General features: G+C 50.5%; 8 protein-coding genes across 8 annotated transcripts; 3 read left to right on the top strand and 5 right to left on the bottom strand.

The window, feature by feature from the left end:
• Positions 1 to 2,131: 2,131 nt before the first annotated feature.
• Positions 2,132 to 3,504, bottom strand: Aud_008490 (fungal specific transcription factor domain-containing protein; the record flags this gene model as incomplete). Its single annotated transcript, XM_043293365.1, has 2 exons — positions 2,132 to 3,417; positions 3,477 to 3,504. The coding sequence occupies 2 exons, from the start codon at positions 3,502 to 3,504 to the stop codon at positions 2,132 to 2,134; spliced, it is 1,314 nt and encodes a 437-aa protein (XP_043149300.1).
• Positions 3,505 to 4,620: 1,116 nt separating this feature from the next.
• Positions 4,621 to 6,186, bottom strand: Aud_008489 (H(+)-transporting V1 sector ATPase subunit H; the record flags this gene model as incomplete). Its single annotated transcript, XM_043293364.1, has 3 exons — positions 4,621 to 5,233; positions 5,298 to 5,820; positions 5,883 to 6,186. The coding sequence occupies 3 exons, from the start codon at positions 6,184 to 6,186 to the stop codon at positions 4,621 to 4,623; spliced, it is 1,440 nt and encodes a 479-aa protein (XP_043149299.1).
• A 518-nt stretch (positions 6,187 to 6,704) lies between these two features.
• On the top strand, positions 6,705 to 9,458 carry Aud_008488 (M protein repeat protein; the record flags this gene model as incomplete). The annotated part of the gene is made up of 3 exons (XM_043293363.1): positions 6,705 to 6,909; positions 6,972 to 8,449; positions 8,508 to 9,458. The coding sequence occupies 3 exons, from the start codon at positions 6,705 to 6,707 to the stop codon at positions 9,456 to 9,458; spliced, it is 2,634 nt and encodes an 877-aa protein (XP_043149298.1).
• A 287-nt stretch (positions 9,459 to 9,745) lies between these two features.
• Positions 9,746 to 10,802, bottom strand: Aud_008487 (ankyrin repeat domain-containing protein; the record flags this gene model as incomplete). Its single annotated transcript, XM_043293362.1, has 6 exons — positions 9,746 to 9,796; positions 9,859 to 10,188; positions 10,252 to 10,374; positions 10,425 to 10,553; positions 10,666 to 10,691; positions 10,745 to 10,802. 6 exons carry the CDS (start codon positions 10,800 to 10,802, stop codon positions 9,746 to 9,748), a joined length of 717 nt encoding a protein of 238 aa, XP_043149297.1.
• A 407-nt stretch (positions 10,803 to 11,209) lies between these two features.
• Aud_008486 (WD40 repeat domain-containing protein) lies at positions 11,210 to 12,571 on the top strand (the record flags this gene model as incomplete). Its single annotated transcript, XM_043293361.1, has 1 exon — positions 11,210 to 12,571. One exon carries the CDS (start codon positions 11,210 to 11,212, stop codon positions 12,569 to 12,571), a length of 1,362 nt encoding a protein of 453 aa, XP_043149296.1.
• Positions 12,572 to 12,895: 324 nt separating this feature from the next.
• Positions 12,896 to 14,188, bottom strand: Aud_008485 (origin recognition complex, subunit 1; the record flags this gene model as incomplete). The annotated part of the gene is made up of 1 exon (XM_043293360.1): positions 12,896 to 14,188. One exon carries the CDS (start codon positions 14,186 to 14,188, stop codon positions 12,896 to 12,898), a length of 1,293 nt encoding a protein of 430 aa, XP_043149295.1.
• Positions 14,189 to 14,384: 196 nt separating this feature from the next.
• Aud_008484 (origin recognition complex, subunit 1) lies at positions 14,385 to 15,413 on the bottom strand (the record flags this gene model as incomplete). Its single annotated transcript, XM_043293359.1, has 1 exon — positions 14,385 to 15,413. The coding sequence occupies one exon, from the start codon at positions 15,411 to 15,413 to the stop codon at positions 14,385 to 14,387; it is 1,029 nt and encodes a 342-aa protein (XP_043149294.1).
• A 932-nt stretch (positions 15,414 to 16,345) lies between these two features.
• On the top strand, positions 16,346 to 19,165 carry Aud_008483 (uncharacterized protein; the record flags this gene model as incomplete). Its single annotated transcript, XM_043293358.1, has 8 exons — positions 16,346 to 16,356; positions 16,407 to 16,429; positions 16,503 to 16,833; positions 16,985 to 17,114; positions 17,216 to 17,419; positions 17,476 to 18,059; positions 18,128 to 18,418; positions 18,475 to 19,165. 8 exons carry the CDS (start codon positions 16,346 to 16,348, stop codon positions 19,163 to 19,165), a joined length of 2,265 nt encoding a protein of 754 aa, XP_043149293.1.
• Between the last annotated feature and the right edge of the window lie 401 nt (positions 19,166 to 19,566).

Genomic DNA, 19,566 nt, shown 5'->3' with positions numbered 1-19,566 from the left:
CAAGTGCCATTGTGGAGCCCAAACACTTTCAGGGGTAATCCAACCTGGGAACGGGAAAATCATCCCTATCAGCTAAAGACTCATTGCCTTTCAGTGCCTAGTGATGAACATACGCACGGGATCTCATGCGAATCAATCAGATTGAAGCATGGGCGCCTCGACAATCTCAAGTCCAGGAGAATCTCTCCATTCAAGAGCTGCATTAAGCGCCCACTCGGCAGTCATCCTTATGTGCATAACCTTAACGACGCATGGCCACTAGCAGACGTCTCCTTGACCGTCTAGGCGATGGAAAACATTCTGCAACTTGCCTCGGGCATAGATTCCACATAGAAAACAAATTAACATGAAACAGCGGCCAGAAGAACTGTAGACGGCGGTACTACGAACTATTGCTGCCAAGCGCCACAAAGAGTCAGGTCTACGGGCTCCTTTTTGTCTCATACTAAAAGATGTTTCCAAGTTTTTGATGCTTCATATGATGCCTGATGGTATGATACATCGCTAAATATATCCAAGCAATCCTGGACTGGCTCAGCAGTGGCTTGATTTATTGTACGGCTATTGACCAGATAGTCAATGCTTGACTGTCCTAAATAAAGTAACCGAAGACAATCAATCTGCAAGGGACTTTCCAGTCAGACACAGGCGCTCTGTAATACAACACTTGCTGATGTTTTCGGTAGGTAGTCAGTACTCATATTTGATGACAGAGCATCAAACAAAATGTAAGAAATGGTTCCTATCAATATTGGCCTCGTGAGTCGAAGAAGAATATGAATGCCATCGAATTAAACTGCGGCCAATGCGGACTTTATGCATTATGATCTAGGCTTCCTTGTAGAAAGAATGTGACACTGTGATACATCACATTCTTTTACTACTATCTATATCCTGTAACTGTTCCTAAGTACATTCTACTAAAGCTTATCCTAGCTTACAGGTCGAATGGATAGAATAAGCAAGAATCACTATTCACTTGTTGAGACGCAGCCATCTGAATCTGTCTGATCAGCTTGGTGAATAATGGGTATCAATATAGGCTTCTAAACATAGCTACTAGCTTGAGCTTCCTCTCTTTTTGGCTGCATCATCTCCATAGACAGTGCTACTGCGCCGAGGGTGCGAAATGGACTTGTACCCAGTCACGCATGTCTGCTGTCTTGGAAAAATTAAGTCCAATCCCGGATAAGCACCCTTTACGTCTTGGGAATCGTCACCCACATAGGCACTATATGCCAACCATCAGACTACATGGTAAGAACTGTTTAGAACAGAGACATATATAACACGCTAACCGTACATCTCCTTGAAGGAGCCAAACCCCTGCAGGGAGCCTCAAGCCCTGCCACAGCCTCCAGAACATCAAGTATGGCGGCCGACACACATCAAGCGTCAAGCCTGATACGGTATGAGCAGTGATTCTTCCATATCCTGCTCTCATTCTGTGGGTTGGGGCAGTGTGGATGATGATACTGCGAGACATAGCCCAGACAGAAATGGGAAGGATGTGGTATGTCCTGGCGTAACGCGGAGACGCAAAGCCAGAATAGTGATGATTAATAGCAGGTTCAGGCCTCTTGTCACGCCGACTGTGGATCATTGGCCCGAGACAAGATGGATCACTGCAATTTTTTGTCAGACTGTGTCGTGGCGCTTTCTTGTAACAGTTGGGGGTAACATTTCTTAGGGCCTGAAGGTAATCAGCTACTACCCGGGTTGATGAGACGCCGTTGGCAAAGAATGCAAACCTAGACTCGCAGGCATCTCGTGGGCACAGAAATACGAAAGGTTGGGTCCAGTTGATGATTGCAGAGGTACATTGTTGTCAAAATCCTTGATGGTTTGTGAAGGTATATCGCTAGAATACATATCAATTCATTGCATAAGATACAACTGGAGTATCCACCAACGCCGGGATATCTGAACTTCTCAAAAGACTTTCGTGAGGCCAGGACGCCTAAGACGGTCTGTACATAATGCAAAAGAAAAGAAAATAAAATAAAATAAAGACACTGAAAACGCTCACATCTCGCTAGTCATAAACGCATATAATGACAGACCCTTCGGCATCAGTACGGGATGAAATCGAATCTCATTCGATCTGGACCTTGTTAGCTCGACTCACATATCAAAAAAGGAGCAAGTTACCTAGATATTGACTCCAGCCCTCATCCTCATTCAACTGGTTAGCCCAGTACTGATCCAGAAAATTCAATGACTGAAGCACGTTCGGCACGCGGATGGTATCATGCAGCAATGAAAGCAACTGCCGGACTCTCTCGCGATCCTCACCCTGCGCTTCGCAGCCCGCAATGAACAACGGGGTCGTGAGCATCGTCCACGGACTCAGCCCCGTAGACGGCCCAATCTGCGCCGTGCACTCCAGAATCCGCTTGACGGAGTGCTGTACGACTGGCGAGGAGGCAGGTAGTCTACGGAGCCGCCGGTGAATCTGAATGAGCGCACTGTGCTGGAACGCTTCGTTGCAGAGCATGAATTCCCGCATGCATTCGGTCGAGAGGCCCTCCGCGACGCCTGGGTAGAATGTAGGCTGCGAACTTGCGTCCCGAGCCATGAGCGTCCGCACAGAGGACTCGAGGACAGCCGCCTCCTGTGCGCTGGCCGCATCGGCGCCGTCTGAAATCAACCCTGTTCTTTGTGTGTCGTGCTGACTCCGCCAGGCCGCCGCCCCTATTGCACGGAAAATGGCTGACAGATTTACTGTGAAGCCCCAGTAGTCGTCGAGGTAGTCCGGTGCGTCTTGTTTGCGGATGATCTCGGAGGCTGACTGTTCCATGGCCTCTTCGATGGGCGGCCCGTTCCCCGTCAGTGCTGTCAGGGAGACAATCGACTGGTACCACCGGTCCAAGTACCGACGGAAACCCTCCGATGAACCCGGTGATTCACTTCCCTTACGATTCGTCGCAAGCATAAGAGCCTTTGCACCCTCAACATGGGCTCGCCACGAGTTCGGATGGATAGCCCCGGAGTGAATTTCCGCTAAACAGAGTGTGCGTGCCGTTGCGAGGAGCGCATCCGACTCCTTGCTGCTTGGGTTCTGCAGTTCCTTCCGGAAGTGCTCGAGGCTGAGCGCCATTAACCGGGCAATATGCGGGGCGGACTTGACGTTCTCCGACTGATTGTTTAGTGCTTGTAGGTGGATTGCTGACAGCGCCATTGTGGCATATAATAACGACGGGGTCTGGAGGGCCATTGGGACAAGCATCTTGCAGATATCCTTTTGCATGCTGGAGTGACATGCCGTAATTTGCGACGCATCCTGGATGAAATGATGAAGCAACGACTTTTGATCGGGAGACAGGGAGACGAAAGGGTCAACACGTGGAGAGAGCGCTGTACTCGACGTAGCGGAAGGAGATTTGGTAGTGTAGATAAATTCACCGGGGGAGTATTCTGTAGGGCCACAGATGATCAGCCAAAGAAGCCAAAAGCAAAAGCCATTGAAGACATACCCAGCTTCTGCAACCCTCCATTGCTCATACAGGCCCCTAACCTCGACCGCGAAAAAGTCCGCCCTCCCCACTGTAGCTGCATCGCATATCGACACTGCACCCCGGCCGCTTGACAACGACCGCAGACAGGTCGCTGTTCGTCACATTTCTGTCGTCTGGCTTTGCACCGTTTACACCCATTAAATGACCTGGACATGGATTGGGCGAGACTGCTGAATTTTCACTGTGTTCTCAAAATTTGCTTTTTCTTCCGTTTCCCGGGGTAGCCTCGGAATGATCTGCGGTGGGGGTTCTCCTCTGTAAATCGGCGTGGAGCGGATGGGTAAATAGAGATATACTTCGTATCGGAGAGTGATCGGATCAAGCTCAACAGATGTTATAAAAGAACACACCGATGGAGACTCAAAGCAAAGACGACGATATCAACAATGGTCAGGAGTCAGGGTCTCTTGTGGGACTTATCCAGAGATAACGCAAACGCCGGGCCCGGTGAGATAGTCTCAACTCTAAGACACTGACTTTTGAGAGTGTACGGTTTCTATTGGAATCCCTTAGCGGCCGATCATCCACATAAGGTCCACTTGGAGATTATCGAGCAAGACTTGATGGGTACAAACTTGAGCATCTTTGGTATTATGCGATTTCAGAACAGCTTGTTGGGCGTCACCTTTCCTATCTGTACTTCCTCCTTTCCTGCTGATGTGATGGTGGCCCGGGCACAACTTATTCTGATCAATGTGGGGTGCGAAATACGATGAAAGTGGAACATCTCAAAACTTTGCCTGGGCTAGAATTGATACTAACGGGCGCCTCAAACTTAAGATGATTCAAGACTGCGTAGGTCTTTGGAGCCTGTGTATAATATTGGAGCCCGCAGAATGCGAGCAAACAGGATATCTCTATCAAATACCAATCCGCACCGCTATTGACTACAGATGAAGATGTTTGAACAGTTGAACAGACAGCTGAACAGAATAAACAAAAAAGCGCGCTGGCGAAGCATCCAGAATGGAAACAGTATGTTCATCTCAGAAACGAAGAGACAAGAAGGATAGATGTCATCGGTCCTGTAACTGCATCGCCAGGAAGTCGAACATCAAACGTCGGGAATCCTTTGTAGTATCAAACCATATCCAATACACGATCAGCCCTCGAAGGTGTACCGGAGCCATTCTCCAACGGCTCGCAAGCTTTCCCACCGCACAGACTCGTCCTTGTCAGCCATCAGCTCCATAACTCGAGTCTTAAGACCCAGCTTCTCCAGCTGACCGCGTCTCTCCGGCATTTCTTTCACCAGCTGACCGACATCGTTGCATCCAATTGCAAGGACCTGCTTGTCATTATCCCAGCTCTTGGACAGAATCTCGGCAAGCTTTTTGGGCAGCGCGCCGTTCCCTTCATCCAGAATCCGACGAGCATTTTCGGCCCAGAATGTTGGGTTGCGATGCGGCGGGGACCAGCGAAGGTGGCCCGACTGTAACTCGGCGGCGTACTGATCAAATGTCGTTTGTGTCTTGGTGTATTCAACTAGCATCTCAGACAATGCGTTCAAATCTTCCAGCAAGTCTGGGTCGGTCAAATGGCGGCCAGAGAGGTTGGATAGCAGAGCAGGAAGGCGGACAAACACAGCAACTGGAAGTAAAGTCGTGCGATTGCTGGAAAGGAGGTTGTTCAAAGTTGCGAGAAGCAGACGAGTCGTCTTCTCTTTCGGGGATAGGCGCAGAAGTTGGGTATATAGTTGGATAAACTCATAGTCCCTGAAAATTGACTATTAGCCACGGACTGCTTCCCTGCTTCGCTTTATCAGAATGGGAAACGTACGACTGTAGGCCTTCTCCAACAAGTCTTCCTTCAAAGCTCAGCTGCCAGAGTACTAAGAGAACGCGGTACAAGAGCTGTAGGCCGACACCACCAGAGAGGCCGGGCTCAATGGCTCTCGAACTGCCCGCTAGAGTGCTCGAACTACTGCTGTCTTTAACTCCCGCAGCAGCACGAAGGATCTCGATCAAGGGATCGATGGTTTCCTTCCTCTGATTCCAGAACATTTCCCGTGACCTCGAATTCCGTAACAACGCCGACAGCCCCTGAACCCCGATATCCTGCAGCCCGCTGTCTTGGTTCTGAGTCAGGGTGGAAAGATAGGTGTATAACTGAGGAAGCGCCTCTTCATCGCGGACAGCTGCCTTGGTTGAAGCAGCAAGGCTGTGAGAGACAAGACTCGTCAAAAATGTGGAGGTGAGCAGCGGAATTGGATCTTCCGCGTTGGTGGAATGACGCAGGAGCGGGAGGAAGGGCTTGTAGGGACTAGGATGCGCGATCAATGCGGAGGAAAGCGAGGGGACATCTAAGATGTAGAAATAACTGTCAGCGCATATAATTCTATGTAGAGCGCAAATATATCATTACCGTTAATCAAGTCCGCCGCCAGCACTAGAATGTACTGCACAATATCCGTCCTCTTGGAAGCCGAATCCAAGACACTCTTGCTATCGGCATTGCCAGCAAGCAGTCCAACATAACCCTGAAGATCGCCTTCAACGGTTTGGCGGCGTTGCTCTTTGCGGACTTTGTCCACAGCCTTGATCTTCTTAAGATGGTCGTCGGTGATGTTGCCAGCCCGGACAGCTCCCTCCCACGGGATCGGGCGAGCTCGAATGTTGTTCTGCAAGGAGCTCAAATAAGTCGGCGGCTCCAGAGACGTCGACGACATGGTGCTTGTCTATCCGTCTGGAATTCTAGATGGAGCTCACGCCGACGTCTTCACTTTCAAAAAAGGGATGAGGAAATACAATGACAAGTGAGCTGTGAGGTTATGACGATGTCCGAGATAGATGGAGTCCCCATCCCATCAGGTAATAATGCCAAGAGGCGGGCAGTCCACGTTTTGGCTCCTCTGGCCGCTCTCGGTCTACGCAAGCAGGCAGTCGCTTTAAGTACTGATTAACGTGGACATTTTGAGTCGTTCTTGCATTAGCTTTTTCTGCCTTGAGCTTTCTTTCATTCTCATCTCGCTGTCATTCGTTCATAACTTTGCTCTCGACTCTCATTAATCTCTTACAATTAGATTTATCCATCTGTTTCATCGAACTTGTGACGACAAAGGAACATCAGGTCGCATCATCGTCATCCGGAACTGCTGCCTCCCATGACAACGGCTAGGTGATTTGCTACTAGCGAGTAGCTGACTTGGTCAAGGAAAACCTCAGCTGATTCGCTGTCTACGACATCATGGCGCAGAATACACAAGGATCGAAATCGAAATGGAAAGTCGGCTCGTTTCTGCAGCAGGCAGTCGCCGGCGTGGAATCCAGATTGGATATGATCTTGGCTGAGGAGGAGGAACAGAAATCGTTGACAAGGTCCACATCAGTCAAGTCAAAGCAGAACGAGAGCTTAGGACAACAGGCGACAAGTCCCAACCCGACTACAAGCAGTATGGAGTCTCTGAATGTCCCTGCGGGAGTCTCGAGGATCGCGTGGCTAATTGCTTTCCAGCTGTTTCGCGGAGCTCATCCAATGCGCGAAAAAATGATCGTCTACAGGAACGCTTAGCTCGAGCCATGGCCAAATCAAATGCCGCCGGGAATGGTGTATCGCAGTCACCTCCTGGCAGGGTCTCTTCGCCAGCCAGTTCCTTACCGAGTAATGGCACGCGGTCGAGTTTAGATATTGAATCAAGTATTATATCGCCTACAGGGACCGCGGAAGAACGTCCGGATAGCCCACTTGTCCGAGAAGCAGGCTCACTGGAACTACCGGCAGACTCTAGGACAAGTCACGACTCTGGGGCTATTTCGCGAAATTCCAAGGAGCTCACCGCATCGCATATTGACGAGATTATACCTACTGAAGAGTCCGTAGGATCTGAAAAACGACCCTCGCAAGAGCTGGGCACAGCGGAACAACATGAGACCGGCGAATTTGAGAGCCCGCGAGTATCGCAAGACTTGAAAACTGTCGGGAAAGACATTGCACCGGATACAAATAGCGCAGCCATTGCGCAGCTACAGGCGGAGCACAAGGCAGCGGAGACCCGCCGGCAGGAAGAATTGCACTTGTACATTGAACGAATCGATGCGCTACAATCCAAGCTAAAGTACCTGGCCAAAGAAGCAGCCGAGTCTGCTAGGAAAGCTGCGGCAAACGCTGAACCTGGGAGTGTCGAAAAACAGCTTCGTGAGAAGGACGAAAAGATTGCGCTACTGTTTGAGGAAGGGCAAAAGCTCTCCAAGTCGGAGATGGACCATCGGACGGCTATCAAGAAGCTCCGACAACAGCTGGCAGATAATTCGAAGATACAGATGGAGACTAAGAAGAGAACAGAGAAACTCGAACGGGACCTGGCGAATTTTGAGGCTAGAGCAAAGCGTGCTGAGGCTGCGGAGAAACGGGCGAACGAGTCACTATCCTCCCAGACAAAGGTCGCACGGGACCTCGAGGCCGTCACAAATGAGCGGAACGCATTGTCTCAGACAGTTCAAGAGATGAAGGCACAACTCGCCCGAGCGGTTGCGCGTGCCGAAGCAGCGGAGGCCAAAGCCACATCAGATGCTTTGGAAAAGGAGAAGCAGCGGACGGCTCAGTTGGAAGAGGAACTTTCCAGTGTGAAGATTGAGCGCGAGATTAATGAGGAAAAACTGAGGAGGGAAGTTGCAGATCTTAAAGAAGGCATAGAGCAAGAGAAGGAGAAGGCTAGGATACTTGAGGCCGAGCTCAAGGGGGAGCAGTCTGTCCTGGAAAGCAAAATGGAGGCGCTTCGCTCTAAAGCAGAAGAAGCCTCGTCCGGTTCTATCGGTGAAACTCAGGCCAAACTTTTACGCCAGATCGAGACATTGCAAACGCAGTACGCAGTCGCTAGTGAGAATTGGCAGACCCTCGAGGGTTCGCTACTATCAAGGCTAGCCAATGTGGAAAAAGAACGGGACGATGTCGCAAGGCGAGAAGGGGAAATGCGACGGAAGATGCGTGAAGTGGTAAGCACGGCGTTCGTTCGTGTGAATCAATCTTAGTTGCTGGCTAACATCAACACAGAATCTCAAAGCGAAGAGGCTTGAGGAAGAGCTTGAAAATGCTAAGGAGGCCCAACAGGATCTGGAGAGCAAACTTGAAGGGCAGGTGCAGGAAATCCAGAAGCTGGGCCAAAAGCTCAGAAAGGCAGAAGACGACTTGGTTGCTGCACAGAAAGACGTCGCTGAGCAGAAGAAGGTGTGCGATGCGACATGGGCTCAGAAACTTGAGGATGAGAGGATGAAGTGGCGGGAACACGCACTGTCCACTCAAAATTCACTCCAGGAACCGCGTACCCAGTCGCCTGTTGCTCTTAGTCGTAGACCGAGCAACCTTGACACAACCGGGGCGTCTCTGTCGGACTACAGGCCCACCAGTCGCCGGTCTTCAACGCTCCTCACGACATCATCAGACGTGGGCACTCCCCCGCGGCAGAATTCCCTTCCTGTTCCCGTCTTATCCCCACCGATGTCAACAAGTCTGTCAAACCCTCCGATCATGGAGTCTCCCGTCATCACCTTCGAGCCGGACGATTTCTTCAGCGGCTCCGCGACACCAGCTACCCCGTCTGCTTATGGATTTACCCCTAGTCATCATTCGCGAGGTATCAACGACATCATCTCGGAGTCGACTGTTGGTGCGGGGCCATCTGTTCAGCTGGTTGAGCGTATGAGCGCTACAGTTCGCCGCTTAGAGAGCGAACGAGCCGCTGCCAAGGACGAACTTGCACGGATCACCAGGCAACGTGACGAGGCTCGAAAGCAGGTTGTTGACCTCATGCGAGAGTCAGAGGAAAAGAAGGCCTCTGACGCTCGCGTGAAGGAACTGGAGACAAGCCTTGAAGACTTGGACCAGCGCTACCAAACAACTCTGGAGCTGCTTGGCGAGAAAAGCGAGCAAGTTGAAGAGCTTCAGGCTGATATCGCTGATCTCAAGAAGATATATCGGGAGTTGGTCGATAGCACCATGAAATAAAGCTTTCCCCTCCACTGGTCTCTTTTTGGAAGAGCCATTGACTATGCTTTTGTCGTTTCTTCCTTTCTTGTGTATATATTTATTCCCCTGGGAAATTTTCCTGCTTCAGATCTAGAAGATCTCATGTGTACAGACTACCCTCTGATAGAACATTCAACATTTCAAATCAGTGGTTCGCTTTATATTAGTCCCATTCTAATTCATGGAGATGAGGGACGAGGCCCTGGGTATCCGATACATGTTACACGGTAATTGCTCTGCAGTAAAATATTCTGCCCGCGTTCAAATCAAAGTTCAATACCCTCTCTCTCAGCAGTCTGCAAGATATATTTCTTAACCTAAAAGAGAACGAAAGTCAGCTCGTTTATACTTCGGCCACCTGAAACCGCGGACAACCCACTTTTGCATCAGGCGCCATCTCAATAGCCAGATGACCTTCCGAATCCTTCTTGTCGGCCTCCGCACCAGCCTTGAGCAATGCGATCGCCGCCTCCCCATGACCTTCGGAGATGGCATGATGCAGAGCCGTTAAGCCATCGATATCGGTAGCATTGACCGGGCTCTTCCCTTCCTCCAAGAGAAGTTTGATAATAGGGATGGATCCAATTGCTGCAGCGCGGTGAAGTGGTAATTGCCCTCTTCTGTCCTTGACTCGGGCGCTGCATTTGTTGGCTAATAGCGTGCGCACGGTGGAGAGGTTACCTTTGGATGTTGCGAAATGGAGGGCGTTCTATTCGAAGTGAGCGTGCGGAATGAGCAAATAGTAGCTGATTCTGCAGTTATTCAAACATACCTGGCCGGAGACGCTCTTGACGCTGACGTCTGCGCCCTTCCGTAGTAGCAGGTCGATGATGGGGTCGCCTTCTGCATTCTTCAGGCTCGCTGCGATCATGAGCGGAGTCCATCCTGATCCATCCTAGCAGAGTATTAGCAGCCCATTAAGTAACATGGGAGAGTTCAACTGACCTCCACGTCCGGATCGAAGTTCTTCTGAGCTACTAAGAGCTCTACTATGTCAAGGTGATTGAACGCAACGGCCCAGTGAATAGGAAGACGCTCGTCCTCATCTTTGACCGTAGCTAGTTTCGGGTTTGCCTGCGATCAGATCAGTATGGACGAGCAAAAAGATAGTCGCTTCGCTGTTGAGACCGAGTAATAGACATTTCGGATGATCTATATGCGGCGGGGCAGCTTTCCGCGCACTTACGTTCAACAGCGACTCGGCAGTCGGAGCTGTCGCAAGTTAGTTTCTGATCTTAAATATTCTCAGAAAGCAACAGAAGTACTTTTGCCTTCTCTAGCTGCCTCATGCAGAGGAAATTTCGCTTCTTGATCTGGATTCATGATGCTGTACTGGATTGTCCTGACAAGTGTGGAGCATGGCGAGGAGCTCTGGAGGGGAGCTATTGACACCTGATATCTACCTTAATGCCTCAGGCACTCATCAAAGCTCTCTCCGCCGAAAGGCAAATTGGAGGTCACTGCTGCCAAATCACTACCTTGACCATCGGCTCTCGATTCTCGCCCTTTGCACCGTTCTGCTACAGTCGCTTTTCTTGTCTCACACAACACGGATGCGGTGACTTTAGTCAAGCAAATTCCACCAACAATTAGGGCCCCCAAACAGGGTTCAGGACGCGTACAGCACGTCCTCTCTGGCGACCTGCGTCAGTCTTTTAAACGCCAGTACCGCCCTGAATAATCATTCGGACTTCTGAAATCTGGTCTAAGTTTTCTACCACTCAAATACCATGGACGTCTTTTCTTCTACCGCACCGGACGAAGCCGTCCGCAGGTCCGCGAAACGAACCGCTGAACTTTTCGGCTCCGAATACCTCATGGTCACACCTAGTGTCGCCGATGGATCGATCGGACTGTCCTACCGACGAAAGACGGAATACTCAGATGTGAAGGAATTACCTCCAGCTCTCGCCGAGAAGCAAGCGAAAGCAGCAGCAGCAGGTCGCGCGAAGCGCCCAAAGATTCAGGCGCAAACGAAGCCACAAGCAGACGGCAGCGGCGCCTCGATGTCTCTCGTGAAGAGGGCTGCTGGACCGGCCGCGGGCGGAGTGGGAGGTGAAGATCAGCCGAAGAGTCTGATTCAGAGACCCTCGGCTACGCGACAGCAGAGACCTGACTGGCATCCTCCGTGGAAGCTAATGAGAGTGATCTCGGGACATCTGGGATGGGTGCGGAGTTTGGCAGTGGAACCGAACAACGAATGGTTTGCTAGCGGTGCTGGTGATAGGACGATCAAGATCTGGAATCTTGCGACAGGTGCTCTTCGTCTGACGCTGACGGGCCATATCTCTACCGTCCGCGGGTTGGCCGTGTCTCCCCGACATCCGTACCTCTTCTCCTGTGGTGAAGACAAAATGGTCAAGTGCTGGGATCTGGAAACAAACAAGGTCATCCGCCACTATCACGGTCACCTGAGCGGAGTATATACACTCGCTGTACATCCGCGCCTCGACCTTCTGGTGACCGGTGGTCGAGACGGTGTTGCCCGAGTTTGGGATATGCGGACAAGAAGCAACGTCCACGTTCTGTCAGGCCACAAGGGCACCGTTGCCGACTTGAAGTGCCAGGAGGCCGACCCACAGATTATTACCGGTTCTCTCGACGCTACAGTGCGCCTGTGGGACCTTGCAGCCGGAAAGACTATGGGTGTTCTCACGCACCACAAGAAGGGCGTGCGCAATATCGCCATCCATCCGCGAGAATTCACATTCGCCAGCGCCAGCACGGGAAGCATCAAGCAATGGAAGTGTCCCGAGGGCGACTTCATGCAGAACTTCGAGGGCCACAATGCCGTCATCAACTCCCTCGCCGTGAACGAGGACAACGTTCTCTTCTCCGGTGGTGATAACGGCTCCATGTGCTTCTGGGACTGGAAGACAGGCTACAAATTCCAGTCCATCGACACCATGGCCCAGCCGGGTTCTCTGGACGCCGAAGCCGGTATTATGTCTTCTACATTTGATCGGACCGGCTTGCGTTTGATCACCGGAGAGGCCGATAAGACTATCAAGGTCTGGAAACCAGACGACGAGGCGACGCCGGAGTCTCATCCTGTCACTTGGGCACCGACTCTTGGCAGACAGAGATATTAGTTTGGGCCGTGGATGTCATCTTTATACCCTTGATCCAAATGCAGAATCGGGCTGTTGTTTTGTTCTTTTGTCGCACATGGAGTTCAGCGTTTGTTTCCGAGTGATGTTGATACAAGGTCAGGGGGGGAATCTACAAAACATATTTCCTTGTTGTATGATAGGCACTTGAACTGCGTAGGATCAATCAAGTTATATTGGTTCTGAGTCTTTCTTGATCTATAGCACTTCAAAACGAGCTAAGGGTATCTTTGCTATCAAATCAGTCTTTGTACAGACAGTCACAAATCAATACCTGGGTACGCCGACAAATGCAAGTCCGAACCCTTACTGGTCCATACCCAATCCCAATCCCTTCGCCTCAATGTCCTCCCGGAACGCGGCTCGAACATCTTCTGGTGCAACTCTAAGCCTCACCTTCCCGCTTCTGTCGCCTCTGCTCGGAATGGCAGAACCGCCTAGGGGGCCCTTGACTCCTGCCCCGTTTTCCAAGGCAAGGACTCCGGAGTTCATGAGCTCCATAGCGGCAAAGCCAAGAGCTCTCACCCGCCCCCCGTTGTTCCCAGCGAGCAAGAAATCCTTGATGCCTGTGCTGGCGACTGCAACTGCTGCGTCAGCGATTCTCTTAGCTTCGTCGATCACATCGCCGAAGGTTGACTCAGCAATACCGGTTCGTTTAACACGGGCCAGTAGAGCAGCGAGGAACAGCTTTGCGGACAGCGGAAGGGAGCGGAGAGATTGCTGGAGTGGGGTGGAGGTGGCTTCCTGGATGGCTTGCTTGATAGTAGCGATGGTGACTCGGCCAGCAGTCTGCTTCTGGGCTGTGTTCTTTTGAGGCGACTCGACCTTGACTGTTTGCTTGCTAGTGGACTTCTGTCGTCGTGCTGGAGTTTTGCTGGGAGTAGGGGGCAGGGACTCGTTGTCGTCTCCGTTCTGTTCCGCATCAAAATCCTCGATCTTTGCAGCCTCGCTGGACTGTTCTGCAATTTCCACGGCGCGTCGACAGATGTCTAATGCACGGCGAGCATCTCCACTGACAGCAGCTACTTTTCGACTAGCGAATTGAACGGCATCCGCATCGACGATGTTTCCAGGAACATTGGCCAATCGAGTGCTGATGATCTCCATGAGGTCTGTATGCTTGTAACCAGGGAAGGTAATGCGAGTCAACCCGAGACGGCTGGATATTTTGTTGCTCAACGTTCTCTCCGGCAGATCCATGGTGTTTGCCACAGCAAGAACGATAAGTCGTGAATGACGAAGGGCAGGCCAGTTGAAGAAATTGTACATGACTGATTGGTTCTTTGTGACCAACTGATCAAGCTCGTCCATGAGGACCACACACGACACTCGTCTGGGGGAGGGATGCGAGAATTCTCTTTCGAGGAGATCAAGCGCATGGGAAGGAGAAACGCGATCACCCTTGAGCGCTTCCCAGAGCAATGAATAAGATTGATGAGGATCAGTCACTTTCATTCCGTTGATTTCAACAAAGATGAAATCGTCCATTTCCTCAGCAAGAACAGCAGCATTTAACTGAGCAACCACCTCACGTACTGTCGCTGTCTTGCCGGTCCCAGGTGTTCCCGAGATATAAATGCAGGTGCCAGTTCCTTCCATGATTGCTGCACTGAGGTGATTATAAACAGTGTCGAATTCTGTCTTTCGACAAGGAAGTGATGTAGGTACGGTCGAAACATGCAGTAGGGTACGTGCTTGCCGATAAGGTGAATCGAAATGAGAAGGAGGCAAAACTCGAGTTCCAAGTGGTGTGAACTCTAATGGCTTCTTAACGACGATCCTGTGGAGTAGCTTGTCAATTCTCTGTTCCAGAATCGTCAGATATGACTTCGTACCTCTTGTGCGACGGGGTGGTCAGGGCTTTCTTGCGTCGCGATTGTGGAGTAGTACTCGAGGCTACTTTCTGCTTCTTTCGAGGTGTAGAGGGAGCAAAATCCTCGTCCTCTTTCGTATCAATGTACTGAGAGCATTTCCGTGAGCAACCATTTCTCACGCGAGCAGGGGGGCTAGGGGGACTCACATCGTCGTCGACATGCTTGCGCTTTTTGGCCGCTTTCAACCCGTCCTTGACCATGGTAATGAGGTCATGGACCTTATCCTCCCGGTACACGTCCTCCCAAATGAATTCGTCGGTATATCTGCCTTGAAGCTGGTTTACGCCTCTCCGGCAGATAATGCATTTGTTGAACTCGGCCAATTCCTCCTTGCCCTTTGGCGGCGTGCCGTCCGGATATTTGGCAAAGAAAGCGTCCTTGGACATCACGGTAGCTTTACCATTGATCGACGTGATCGGGTTGACATTAAAGTCTGCTGTCAGGTATTGTTCGTTCGGCAAAGCGTCCGCCCTGCGCCTGTTTTTGGTTGACATGAACTCATCCGGGGACGCCAACCACATGATGTTAACCGACTTGACCACCCCATCCTCTGCCTCGTCATCTTCTTCCTCTAGAAAATCAGTGATAATGCCGACCCAATCTTTTCCCGGTTCCGGAGATTTCAGTAGCACGACTTGACCCAACCGACACTCGAAGGAACCCATCCGCGCCCCTATAATATTCCGTCGGCGCTTCGCATTAGGGCGAGCTGCGCGTCTGCGAGCCGACTTTGTCTCAGGCTCATCGGTGGCCGGTGTCGTGTCTTTGCTTTTGGTGTCTTCTTCTTCAGCGTCATAGATCCAATGCCATGGGAGATCCTCATCCCCCAGCTCGTCGTCGGAATCATCGCGCACTAGACCACCTTTGGTCATCCATAATTGTGCTCGTTGTCGAGCACTGCGCCTGCGAGAAGGAGTACTCTCAAATTCACCACCAGAGGGCACGGCCATTTCCTTCAATTGGGTTGTACGGCGAAAATGGGTTGCAAGGTCTGGCCTTCTCTCGGCGTTGAAGCCCAAGAAAGAGTTTAAGACGCGTCAATTCGCGTTGTCCACTTTGACCCTGTTTGGGCTTAGTGTGGTTGCTAGGCCGTCCACCAATGAAAATCATAGCACTACCACTTCTTTAAAAGGTCTTGTATACAACTTGATTGTGCTACCTCACTTTTCACTACTTCGAATCAATCACCCTTCTGGTATCTTTTTGGATATAGACTGCATATTAATTTTGAAAGCATTGAGCCATTAGTATATATGCTATTACAAAGAGTTACATATTGATGAAATGGTTCCGATACTTGGACGGCTCAAGTCTCGAGCAAAATAACTCACTTTCGCTTATACTTGCACTGGAAGTGAAGTCAAACGACAGCTAGTTAGCAGTACGGGGCATTGGGATACGCTTTAAGGATACATACAAGCCCAATTTCCTACCTAATGATTGATGGTTGTATGAGAAGTAATCTGTTTGATAGCTGTACGTCTCTGCCATCTCAGCATTTCATAGACAGGTACTTCTGATCAAGACTACGTAGTACTTAGCTCCTTTAAAGACATAATGCAAGTTAATCACTTGGCAATAATCCTGATGCTTTCCTTCTGATAGGCAACAGCCCAGGTGCTGTTTCTGCTTATGGAAGTTCTTCTGTTTGCTCTTCACAACTTCCCTGTTTGTCTTGACTACTTTTTCACTGATCCCCTATCACCACCTCACTAGCTAATATCCATTCACTTTTAATTCATTCTTGATCCTTCTCCCCTGTCACTACACTATTCAACTCCGTCGCTGCGTCAGTTTCAGTCTCACTCAGCATCACATGCTGCCATTAGCTTTCTTAACTATTGATCCCTCCCGTTGAACACTTCCATTGATTCTTTCTGAGATGGCGAGAGAGTAAGTCGACGCTTAGCAACATCTATGTCCAAACCACTAAGTGCTAGCAGTCATGAGCCTGGAGGAGCAGCTGGTAAGAATAAAATATCCGTTCCTCAAATCGTGTAAACCGCAAAAATCGAGCTTTAACTGACAATGATCTGCAGAATGGGAGTTGCCAGGCTACGACTTGAAGACATCCAAGTCGCGTCGAATGAAACAGTCATCTAAATCTCATCGGACAGCTCCATCCAATATGACCTCAAGAATCGAACCACAGAAACAGCAGCCTCAAGGTCAGACCCAGCAAGGATCCACCACTCGCGGCATGATGACTCCCAAAAGCCAAACTGCACAGATAAGAGGTATTGATCGGCCGCTGAGAGCGTGGGGAAGCCCTGCGGTTCGACAGACCACAACGCGACAATATTCAAACCAATTCTTCAAAGACTCGCCCTCGAAGGCCAAATGGCGTAATGGAGCGCAGCCCAACGGTCGGTACAATATCCACTTCATACGCGCGAGGAACTCACTCCAATTTCCTTCAGGTGTTGTGAATCTACCAGCTCTATTTGGATCCATCAAATACGAGTAGGCAAATCACGGTCTCTCTTCATGGGGTTGAAGATTAACATGGATCTCAACTTAGGTTCTTCGGAGTAGCGAGGACCACAATAACCGGACGGAGCTCTCACGGCTCTCAAGGCCGTCACGAGGTGTTCGAGGAAATTAGCAAGAAGACAGGTGCTTTCGTAAAGCCGCCCGCCTATACAGACCAGGTGAGTCATCCGACTAACGAAGCCAGTTTCGAAAACGCCCCGGTCAAGACGCATTCACTCATAGCGAACAGGCTATATTTCTTTGGGGTGAACCGTCTCAGATTGCCTCCGCAAAGGAGCATCTTCAAAGAATCATTGCAAAGTGCACCAGTCCCTCCGTTCCAGCCAAGAAAAGGCTTGAGTGGGCGAAGATCAACGCACACTCCGTCAACAAGGAGGCAGATGTTGAGTTGAAGGAAAGGCGCGAACACATATTACAGCAGCTCAGAAAGGCCCCTGAGAATCCTTCGACTTTTCCGGAGCAGGTCAGTTCTTGAAACAGTGCAGCCTGGTTTTGCAATCTAACTCCGTGTCCCCATAGATGCTCTTTTTATGGCCAAGAGAAGGCCCGTCTCTTGTTGACTCCCTCGGTCCACAACTAGAGGCTCTAGATGTAATCAGGGCGAAGTTCGGCTGTCACTTGTTCGTCCCAAAGGACATGCCAGCCTACATTTGCGCCTGTGGACAATCCTGGGATACGATGAGACAAATAGTGCAGTGTTTGAGGACCAAGTGGAGTGAAATCATTGCCAATAGCAATGTCAAGTCCAAGGTTTATGTTGTTGAGCCTCCTGCGCCAGCCTCCATGAAAGAAGCAATCGTCATGGAGCGCAACAAGCAGTTTGGAAAAGCACGCCTCCAGGGCTCCCGCCCCAAGGACCTCGAGCAATGGGAGATCCGAGCCGCCTTGATACAATCGAAGAACAATGCTCGTCTTCTCCAGGCGATCGAGAGATCTTTGCGTGGCGTTGCCTTCGTTCGTGGTCATTTGCGCATGCGTATCAATCTCGGATCATTTGTGCTGGATGAATACCGTCTCCCCAAGGAAGAGAAGCCATCGTATCAATTTGAAGAGTTTAGAGAAATGTTGCTGCATGAGCAAACAAAGGGCCGCTTGATCCCAGGGTATGTATGACCACCACCCGAACGCAGAAGGATAACTGACTGATAACCAACTCCCGTGAAATGTACAGACTGAACCTTGGTAAAGATGAGCTGCTTGCCAGATGTTTCAAGGCCACCGATATTCTCGAACCCTGCGACAGCGTGACAGGAAACCTTTCTGATGCCGAACCGGCTTTCTCAGTGAACTTTGAGTTTCTGGGATCCAACAATGCGCTGCTTCGATTAGAAGCAGAGTTTGCCAAAAGTCCTGGTGCGCATGAGTATGAAATAACTCAACGACGTTGGCTCAGTCCACGTAAGAGCGGCCATTCTGCCGACCAGCGGCCCCCTCTCCAGATAGGTATCATCGATTTTGAGAGGTAAAGCCAACTTTGACCTTGCGGTATCCATTTCCAAACTGATTCATGCGTAACAGATCCGACTGGCAGCTTGAAATAAAATCCCTCGAGTTCTATGAGACATCCTCCATCAATGCCGCACTGAGGTCTTTCTCTCATTCTATCAATTTCCGACGCACTGCGGACATCAACGACATCTCCGCAAAGCCACAAAGGAAGGTCGTCTTCCCAGCTTCTGCCCCAGTGTCCAGATTTGTAGAAAAGACAGCGATCAGGTACCGACTCAAGAACACCAAGTACATCCTCGAGATCGCCCGCTACGATGAGTACAGCCGCACGACTGCGCCAGGGTACGGTGGACAGAACTCTGCCGCCATCACCGGTCCAATCTCCGAGGTCCCCTCAAGTTCTTGGGGTGCATCGATCTTCGATCCAAACTGGGACAACTTGCTCGGACAGCATGCGAATATACCGCTTGGACATACGGCAAGATACAGTCCCAGTCTGAACACGTTCTTTCCACCCATAGAAGAGACCACCGGAGGCAAATACGAAGGATTCTGGGAGTTGATTGCTTTGGTGAGACGGGTTGCGGAGCTGCTAGGCTCAACAAAGGCTTCCTCTGAAAACGTGAAGCAGCGAGTCCCTAAGAGCCCTTCGAGCGATAAGTCTGATGAAGCCATTACTGCACGTCAAAATCGCCAGCATGTCAACATCGGCCCTCAAATGCGTGTCTTGTTGGACGCGGATCTCGGCACGTTGTTTTGAGTGAGCTCTTTAGTCCGCCAGATTCTGTTCTCAGAATGCGTAATGCAAGCGCTAGCCTTCCCTTTCCGTTGCCGCGGTCGATTTCTAGCTAAATAAAATTCATGGGTCTAGGTAGTCTCGTATAAGGACCTTAATGGAGAAATTGCGCCTGCGGACGGGACGAGTTAGAGGACACTAACACCTGGAAACAGACGTTCCAATGCTTTGAATACAATCCTCGCCTTGTGCAAGAGCAGCTCAAACAGTTAAGAGAGAAGCCTGCATCGGTTGTGACGTAAGCCAGATGCTTTTTCTGATTCGCATTTTGCTGAGTCGCGATCTGGGGAATATGACAATGCTGCGCCAGATTGTACTTAGCCTACATAGAAACAAGGGTCCTGTTATCTCTTATCCATATGGAT

Source organism: Aspergillus udagawae (assembly GCF_001078395.1).
Source record: "Aspergillus udagawae IFM 46973 DNA, scaffold_6, whole genome shotgun sequence".
NCBI classification, from domain to species: domain Eukaryota; kingdom Fungi; phylum Ascomycota; class Eurotiomycetes; order Eurotiales; family Aspergillaceae; genus Aspergillus; species Aspergillus udagawae.
Note: the sequence above shows the minus strand (reverse complement) of the source record. Positions and strands in the feature narration are given on the sequence as shown.